Source organism: Muscardinus avellanarius, assembly GCF_963383645.1.
Source record: "Muscardinus avellanarius genome assembly, chromosome: X".
Taxonomy (NCBI): domain Eukaryota; kingdom Metazoa; phylum Chordata; class Mammalia; order Rodentia; family Gliridae; genus Muscardinus; species Muscardinus avellanarius.
This window is the reverse complement of record NC_137792.1, coordinates 49480231-49490252: the sequence shown is the minus strand read 5'-3', so window position 1 is coordinate 49490252 and position 10022 is coordinate 49480231. Positions and strand designations below refer to the sequence as shown.

The 10022-nt window shown below is 41.7% G+C and overlaps 1 protein-coding gene across 1 annotated transcript in view; it reads left to right on the top strand.

Moving 5' to 3' along the window:
- Positions 1 to 8106: 8106 nt before the first annotated feature.
- The window catches only part of LOC308278889 (vascular endothelial growth factor receptor kdr-like), a gene marked incomplete at both ends in the record, with an annotated part of 257546 nt that continues 255630 nt past the window's right edge, over positions 8107 to 10022 (top strand). Inside the window, one exon of the mRNA XM_080718883.1 lies at positions 8107 to 8152. Coding sequence (XP_080575009.1) covers positions 8107 to 8152 — 46 coding nt within the window. The remainder of the gene's footprint in view (positions 8153 to 10022) is intronic.

Below are 10022 nucleotides of genomic sequence, written 5' to 3'. Positions count from 1 at the left end.
AAAAGGTAACAAGTAAATAGGAGGATGGGAAGAAGTGGGGACACTTACATACTGTTGATGGGAATGTAAATTCATTATGGAACATATTATGGAGGTTTGGGTATATACTCAAATGACAGGAAATCAGCACAATAAATAGATACTGTGTATCCATGTTCATTGCAGCATTATTCACAGTAGCCAAGATATTAAATCATAGTATGATCAGGTAAAGAGAATATGTTATATATCACAATGGAATGCTACTTGGCACTTTAAAAGAAGGAAATTCTATCACTTGTGATAACACAAATTAACCTGGAGGATGTTAAGTGAAACCAGGAACAGAAAAACAAATACTGCGTTGTCTTGTTTATATATGGAATCTAATTTCAAAGTCTCTAGTCTAATTTCCAGGTCTTTGATCCATCTTGAGTTGACACTTGTGCAGTGTGAGAGGTAGGGATTTAGTTCCATTTTTCTACAATTGGGTAACTAGTGTAGAAAACCATGTGCTGAAAAGGCTATTTTTCTCCAAAATATGTTATTGGCATCTTTTTAAAAAATCACTTGGCTATAGGTTTGTGGATTTTTTTTATATTTTCTATTTTGTTCAATTGGTCCATATTATCCCCATTTCAACCACTGAAGCTCCTGGTTTATTTGTTTTTCATAAAATTCCAATTAATCAGAGGATTTTAGAATATATTAGAAATTCCTGCCAAAGTCAAACTGAAATGGAATAAAGATTTATTTAGGAACTCAAATAATAAAACATAAAGTGGAAAAGATCATTGGCATTTGATTTGGTAATGATTTTTGGATGTGACACTCAAAAATTAGGGGACTTCCGGGAAGATGGCGACCGAGAAAAGCGGGGCTTAAGAGCCCCGCTAACAACCAATTTCCATTACCACAAAATCAGCGCCTTTCATAGCCAGAAAACACCATCACCAGAGAAACAAAAAAAGCACCAGGCTCCAGAGAGAAAGATGACTGAGAATAGAGCTCAAAGCCACAGAGGAGATACACCGGCCTCACGCCTGAAGATGCAGCAGCAGCGCCATACTGCCGGCAGCAGCGGCAAATTCACCGGACGGCTACAGCAAACCGTGGTGAGCCGCTGCGGAACAGCCAGGCGGGATTTCTCACCGCAAGTAAAATCTAAAGCTCCCAGTGGCTGAGCTCAGCACACGCTGCAGGGAATCAGAGTGGAAATCAAAACCAAGAAGAAATACGCCAGCCTCACGGCCGAGGGCATAGCAGCGGCGCCATATTGCCACCGGCGGCAGCAGCAGAGAATTCACCGAATCCAGTACAGCTACATCTGCGTACTCAAGAACAGTGAGTCAAATTGCGGGCCACAGAGGAGAAATCCCAGTACTGTACTCCCTGGGACTTGACCCAGTGGGGGAGGGGCGGTGGCAGAGATATCACACCATAGGAGAACGTGAAACCTGGCACCACCCACAGTCTAAAGCAGCCTCTATCGACTCTCTGGGTCGGAGACTCTGTGATACAACCCAGTAAAGGAGTAGTGGGTCTGAGATACTACAGACTCGAGATCCAGAGCACCTTAAGTGAAGTCATAGTGACCCAAGGGAAGAACCCAGAGAAGGCACAAACTTCCGAAATCATGGGAAAGAGGAATAATACTGGAGCAATGAATGCCCACAACCCCACAACATCAGAACCCGATAAAACAGAAAATCAGAGATTTCTAGAAGATCAAATCAGGAAAATAACTGTAGAAATAATAGAGGTGCTTCGAAAAGAACTCAGAGAGAGCCAAAAAGAGATAAAGGATGCAATTAATGAAGTAAAGGCCTCAATTTAAAGCATAAACAACCGATTAGACCACATGGAGAGCAGAATCTCGCTCTTAGAAGATGATCATTCCAAAAACGAACGCATAGTTTCTAATCTAGGAAAAAATATCCAACAGCAGGAATCTGACATTGAAGAAATATGGGCCCATTTTAAGAGAGCTAACCTAAGAATAATTGGAATAGAGGAGGGAAAAGAAAGTGAAACCAAAGGGATCAACAATCTCTTCAAGGAAGTAATAGCAGAAAATTTTCCAAACATAGAGCAAGAGGTTGATACACAGGTCCAGGAAAGTTATAGAACTCCCTTTAGACAGGATCGGAGAAGAGGATCCCCACGCCACATAATTGTCAAAATGACCAATGTGGAAGCCAAGCAGAGAATCTTAAAGGCAACAAAAACAAAGGGCCAAGTGACATTCAGAGGCAAACCAATTAGAATCACTCCAGACTTCCCAAACCAAGTCATGAGAGCCAGAAGGGCTTGGAGTAACATATTCCAAACTCTGAAAGAAAACAACTTCCAGCCAAAAATTTCCTACCCAGCAAAACTTTCTATCAAATTAGATGGAGAAATAAGAAGCTTCCATGACAAACAGAAACTGAAGGAATTTTTGTCTTCAAAACCAGCACTAGAGAAAATACTCAAAGAGATTAACTACAAAGAAGAAACAGGTAACACACACCAGAACCAGAGAAACAAGAGTTTCCATCCAACAGTCAACTAAGATTGGTTATCTGTGGAGATTCATTATTTATTTTAGTCTTTTACCTATCTCTGAAGGGTATTGTTTGCCTTTATTGTTGTTAATTTCTAGGATTTCTAGTTGGAATATTAATATACCTTCAGATATAGCATTTGGAAATATTTTATCCCATTCAATTATTTTTAAAATAGAGCATACTTTCTATTGATAGGCTGAAGTTTTTAGCAGTAGCAATTTCCCAACACACAGGGTAATGGTATTAGGGGAGAGATTAGGTTCCAGCCTCACAAATGGGATTAATGCCCTTATAAAAGATATATGTTTTATAAGGCTATGTTTCAGATAGCTATGTTCTCCTTCTGATATAAGAGAACACAGAAGTTTCTGTGACTCAGGACATAGGACCTCACTAGACACTGAATATGTTTGTGCTTTAATCTTGGAATTAACAGCCTCCAGAAATGTGAGAAATATATTTTTAGTATTTATAAGCCAACCGACTTACAGTATTTTGTTATAGAAACCTGAAATGGCTTAAGATACCTGACTTCCTCAGGTAGCAATTTGTGTGTTCTTCTACTTTAGTGTTATATTATAACATTTAGTTTATTTCCTTTTGAGAAGAATTTTAAACCCAATACTTTGTCTTGTCATGCTGGGTTCATAAGCTTGTAGTAGTTTGGATATAGGTTCAGGGTTATTGGAGCCAAATTTAATACTGATTTAAATAAGAAAGAAGTTGATGTGTTTTTTACATAATAGTCTGGGCCAGTGATTCTTAACCAGGGGTGACAGAGACCTCCAGAAAACATTTATCTGGAGGCATTTCTGTTTTTTGTTTTTAGGGTTGAGAGGTACACTGTGGGATGGAGGGTAGAGGGAGTTCTACTGCCATCCAGTGGTAGAGGCGATGCACAATGAAATAGTATGTGATGAAAATATCAATAAAGACAACTGCTGAGAAACCCTGGCTTAATCATGAGCAGTTCAGGGCTGGCAGAGTGGCTCTTATCCATAAGTTCATCCTTTCATCTTGTGGTTCTACCATCTCTAGGGATTTTCTCTCATTCAAATTATAGTAATATAATTCACCAGCCAGAAAGAGGGGAAAAGAGATGAGGAGAATATAATTCTCCCATTTAGGGCATGACTTCAAAATTGTACATTTAAGTTTTCTCATGTTTGCCCTAAACTTGGTTACATTGCTATTCTAGATACATGAGTTACTGGCAAGTATAGTCTTAATCCTGTGATGTGATGTGCCCTGTTAGAATCTTTACTAATGTGTAAGTAGGCAGATCAGATTTTGGACAACTAGTATTGCTTGCCACAATGCCTATAACTTCTACTAGATTGTAAGTATCCCCAGGATAAACTCTATATTTTGTTCATCTTTAGGTCTCTAGAGTAAGGAATAGGACTAGTATGTAGAATCCATGTTGCTCAGGAAAGGTTTGATGAATGAAAGGCTGTTACTCAATCTCAGAAGGGTCATAGGATAACTGAACATTGAAATCTGTTTCAATTTAAAAAATGGTAATGGCTAGCCAGGTGTGGGGGCACATGCTTGTAATCCCAGTACTTGGGAGGCTGAGACAGAAGATCACAGGTTTGAGGCTAGCCTATGCAACTTAGAAAGACCCTGTTTAAAAACAAGGAGAAGGGTGCTGAGGGTGAAGCTCAGAGGTAGAATGCCTCTGGGTTTAATTCCCAATACCCCCTCCCCAAATTGTTCATGTTTACCGAACTACTTTGCCACTTGTTTTCATCTTGAGTGCCAAGATCCTAGTAGGTTGTTGCATGGTTTTCTTCAGGAACTCTATGGCACTAACCTCTCAAATGTTCCCTGCTTTGATTGTCATCTAGAAATGCCTTTCTTTCTTGTGCTGCTATCTCTATCTCTTGTTGTACTGGGGGTTTAATCCAGGGCATCCTACCTCCGAGCTATGCCCCTATTATTTCTTTGTTTGGAAACAGGGTATTGCTGGGTTGCTGAGTGTTACTCTACATTGCTGAGGCTGTTTTTTAAGTTTTAATGTGGTTTAATTAATTAATTAATTTATTTATTTTTATGTGGAACAGATTTTTTTTTTGGTGGTACTGGGGATGGAACCCAGAGGCTTTCTACCTCTGGGCTATATTCCCAGACCTTTTTTATATTTTATTTGGAAACAGGGTCTCACTAAGTTGCTGAGAGCCTCACTAAGTAGCTGAGGCTGGCTTCAAACCCGTGCGATCCTCCTGTCTCAGCCTTTCAAGTGCGGGGATTACAAGAGTGTGCCACCACGCCCGACTATGTGTAACATATTAAAAATGGCATACATTCCGACAGTGCTTGGTGCCCTCCTACTCCCGCTTCCCCTTCCCCCTCTCAACAATGAGTGTCCAGGTTGACCATGCTACATTCATACTTTTATATATTTTTCGGATGTAGCTCCTCCATTAATCAACCTTAGCCTTCTTCCTCTCTCATCCTTCCATTCTAGCTTTGCTGAGGTTTCCCCTACATTATATGGAGTCCCTCTGGTATTCCTAATGTTCCCTTGTTTGGGCATATTAGAGAGAACATATGTCCCTTCTCTTTCTGTGCCTGGATGATCTCACTTAGCATAATGCTCTCCAGGTCTTTCCATCTTCTTGCGAATGACATGATTTTCTTCTTCTTTATAGCTGAGTAGAATTCCATTGTGTGTATTTCCTATAGTTTTGCAATCCATTCATCTGTTGATGGGGACCTGGGTTGGTTCCATATTTGGGCTATTACGAATTGTGCTGCTATGAACATGAGTATGCATATGTTACTGTAGTCCTCTGATTTCAACCCCTTTGGGCAAATACTCAGGAATGGTATAGCCGGATCATATGGTGGATCCACTTCCAGTTTTCTAAGGAATCTCCCCATTGATCTCTATAGCGACTGAACTAGATTGCACTCTCACCAACAGTGTAAAAGAGCTCCTTTTCCCCAACATCCACTGAGGCTGTTTTGAGCCTGTGATTCTCCTGTCTCAGCCTCCCAAGTACTGGGATTACAGATGTGTGCCAGTGTGCTCAGGTGGTGCTGATATCTCTTGCTAAAGAGGGAAATACAATAACAGACCAGGACTTTTCTTTAGGTTAAGGAAAACTTCCTGGTTGGCACTGGGGTAGTTATTTATGTTTCCTTGGAGATGTAGTTTGGGCCTGTCTTAGCCTGCCATTCCTTCTCAGGCCACTTCCATTAATTTTATTTCTAGTACAAAACAGTCGATTAAAAATCCAATAAGTGTGGTGGTGCACGCTTGTAATCCCAGCATTCGGGAGGCTGAGACTGGAGGTTCACAGACAGCCTCAGCTACTTAGTGAGGTCCTCCACAACTTACTGAGACCCTGTTTCAAAATAAAGAAAAAAAAATAGGGCAGGGGTATAGCTTGGAGGTCGAATGCCCCTGGGTTCCATCCTCAGACCCGCAAAAAAAAAAAAATCCAACAGAATTTATTATGATCATTTTATTTGCTTAAAATTTCACAAGTACAACCAGCATCTTGACAGCTGGGGAGAAGAAGAGAGATCTGAGACAGCTAATTTAGCCGGGGCTGGTTTTGTATCGCCACACACGTCTCCTCAGAGAGGAAGAGGGTGACTTTAGGTCCTTCTTCACCTGTAATTTCTCTCCAAGTTGAGTCCACAATAAAATGAATGATCCCTTCCAAGTTCTCCCTTGGCCTCAGCTCCTGCTTCTCAGCTCTCATGTCACTGAGTACATTTCAATTTTCCCTCTGGATAATTTAGCCAGTTTTACACAAACCTTTGTGTCTACTACTTCCTGTATAGATACTTGCCACTAAAATGGAGATTCATAAAATGGTTCACAATGGATTGATTATTGTGCAACTATTTCCTCTATGAAGACCAAAGTTGGGAATTGAAGCATATTAAAATGGAAAAGAGCCTGAGCTGGACTTCTAAGTATCTAGGTTCTAGCCTTGAGAGTGAATACTGAGTATCTTGGACATGTCATTTCCAGTCTCTGTACTTGTGGTCTTCATCTGTTCAAAGTAAAGGAGTTAGATGAAAAATCCCTGGAAGCATTTCTGATTTTATTACTTTTTTACATCAGTAAAACATTTTCACATGCACAAGCTAATGGTTTTGAATGTGAGTTCTGAAATCAAACAAATCTGGGCCTTACCATTTCCTAGTTGTGTGATGTGGGGTCAACTATTTATTTTTTTTCTCCAGTTTAGTTTCTTTTGTCCAGTAACCTGTGGAGAAAAGGAATAAAGCAAGGGAAGCAGAATCCTGGTCCTTCTAATCTAGCTGGGGTAGGAAGATGGATGAAAGGATACTCAGGGGGCCATCTGGATTTTCCACATTTTCAGGGGGTTAGAATGCCAGCTAACTTGAGTATATCACCTTTTCTCCAAGGTCTTGGGGTATTCCACTCTCCTTCTCTTTCTATATATAGTCCAAGCCCCTGCCTTCATGGGGAAGAGAAGGAGTGAAAAGATGAAAAAGATAGGCTTCCTAGTCAAAGCATTCATGTTGTCCCACTGTGTTAACATGGGGAAAGATGAATGACCTCTACAGACATCAGTTTCTTCCTTTATAACACCTGTTCTCTATTCAATTGTAGTCCACAATCCCCACCTGCCTCATTCTTCTTACTATTTTTCTAAAAATCTGCATCTCTATAACAGCCCTCAAGCAGCTGCAGCCTCTGACTCTGAAGGCTGACGCCTAGCTCCTGAATTCTCTTTCTTGGAGCACACCCTCACTGACGCTGACGTCTGTTTCCTCTCATTCCGAAAGAAGCCCCCACACTCCTCCTGGAATTTGTACCATGTCCAGGACAAGGGGAAATCAGACTAGGGGGAGGGGGGCTGGTGGGCTTAGCAGAGGAGGAAAGGGAAATGCAGCCCCATCACGAGCTCCCTCCCTAGGGAAGCACAGCTCTCAGATCTATGGTTCTCACTCCACTCTGGGCGCCCTCCTGGCTGGCTGCACTAGCCTCTTGGTTTTGCAGGGACGCCTGCCTTCCTTCAGGCTCCCCTTCCGTGCACACCCCACCCCCTTTCCTTCCCGGCCTTGCGCCAGGCTATCCGAATTTCCTCCCTCCAGGCAATCTTTACAGGCTTCTCTCAACTTTTTCATTAGAAAGTTGGGAGCGCCTTAGAGGAGCTGAGCGACATCTGTAGTGTTGCAGGTTTGGGGTAGGAATACCCCCAAAACCCCACCAGCTAACCTGAAGCCAAAGATTATCAGGGAACCACGGGTCTGGGAAAAGGTATGGCTAGACGGAGATCAAGCGTCCTGGACTAAACTGCCTAGTCCTTGCTCATTCCATAGAACAGCTGGGTATTTCAAAGGCCCCAGGAGGGGTTCTGGGGTCATGCGGAAGAAGGAAGTCCCCTACTGAAATAGTGCGGGAGGAGGAGAGGAGTAGTAGGGACAGAATTCAGAGGTGAGAGAACTCCGTTTAGATAACTTACTCCAACTCTTGATCCCCACACCTTGCCTTTTTATTGGACCAAAGAGCGAGACAACATACGAGGGAGCTTGAGCACCACTCTGCTGTCTGTACCCTAGAATGCTTTCGACGCACCATGACGCCATGGTTGCCCTGGCCTTCTTCCTGATCACCCTGCTTGAGACTCCAGGTAAGTGATGTGGTACCTTACAGCTGTCTAGGCACTGTTTGCAGTCCTGGCACGTCAACCGAGAAGCTCACCCTAGAGAGAGAATATGGGTCCTGGGAAGGTGATGAGGACTGTTCTCTGACCCTTGGCCTCCTAGGCAGACCTGAGAACAGCCCTATGGAAGATTATGGTTGAAAGCTGTCGAGGTCAGCAGGGAAAGAAAGAAGGCAAAGTATTCTGCGTGGGCAACTGGGTGCCTCTGGAGTAAGGGTGGCTAGGCTTGTAACTAGAGAGTTTTCATTTACAATGTTTGGTTGTTTCTGGCTTACTTTCTAGGGAATACACACTTGCTGTGACATATAGGGAAAGAAAACAATCCCCCTCTGTGGGTATCATCATTTTTCCAAGCTATAAAGCATTTCTTTTCACCTCTGTCCTCTGGTTGTAACTTCACAGCCAAGACTGATGTATTCACAGAGCCTCTAGGCAGAGCACAAGATATATACCTAAAATTAAATCTGTAGATTTTGAGGAACTAAAGAGTTAAAGGGGAAAAGAAAAACACATGTGCAAGCTTTCTCTGACTTTTGGAAAATGTGACCAGGAAAAAAAGAAAAAAAAAGAGTGAATTGTCAGGATTCAATTTCATAACTTTTCTGTATATAGTTATTTCAAATGTGTTGCTGTTTTCAATTGTGGAGAATATTCTGCCCCTAAAATGTTTAAATTATACAAAATAAAAATAGTAGAAAACCAAATGAAGAAAAAGAAAGTCCCAATCAAACCCAAGGGATTTTCTTTGAATCAGTTACTATCCTTTGTAAGGAAGAGACAATTGAATCTACCTTCTGGTTGGTAGCATCTGCTGCTTCAGGTAGTGAATGCCTTCTGAGCCATGGAGACCCTTGAGGATCCTTAATGTTTTCCCCCAGGGCCAAATGCTTGAAGATACTAGCAGAGCTGTAACATTCCATCTTTTTCTGCCTTTGCTGATGGTTGCATGTGGTTTGCTCTTCTGCCTTTAGACTAGCTCTCCAGGTAATAAAACATTTAGAAAAACTTCAGATCCAAGCTTTACATCCACAGGCCGCTAGCCAGTTACCATAGTCAAGTCAGTGGAGCAGACAAGTCAGTGGGTAGAAAATGCAACTGGAAAATCTAGATAGCTTATTTTAGTTGCCACCTACATTATCCTTCAGCAAAATAGCTTCCCCCACCCTTTCTTGACTTTGTTGAACCTAAAACTTAGAGCCGGGGCTAGAATCTGGACTTATCACTTTATGTCCTTGATCAAGTTATTTCACTCTTTAAATATCTAAAGATTCATTGAAATCATTCATTTTAACATAGCAGGAAGTGTTAATACATTATGTTTTATTTATACAACAAAACTTTCTTGAGATCTCTAGTAGAATGGGAAGAGTATGGGTGTCCTTCTCTGTGTGTCCTTCTCTGAGCCTCGGATTTTAATTGGTAAAACAAAGGTACATATGCTTATTTGCCTTCCATCCTCATTGTCAAAAAGACGAAGATTACCAGGTGCCTCACAGCTGCCTGTCATTCTGGCACTCCAACTCAGAGGCTCTCCCAGAGAACAGTAACGCAGGAGGGAGAAAGAAAGACTATTCTCTAACCCTTGGCCTGCTAGACAGACCTTTAAGCCCCGTCCTGAAGAAAATTACAGCTGAAAGTTATCGAGGTCAGGGAAGAGGTGAAATTTGCAATATATTAGAGATGGAAAGAGAACACTTGATGCATATCTCCCAGCTAAAATAATGACTTCCACAGGCACTGAATAAAAAGCCATAGAGACAACTGCACCCCTGAAAACAGTCCCTAGGACTTACAGAAAGGTTACATATAGAGAGGACAATTGAAATACTATCTTTAA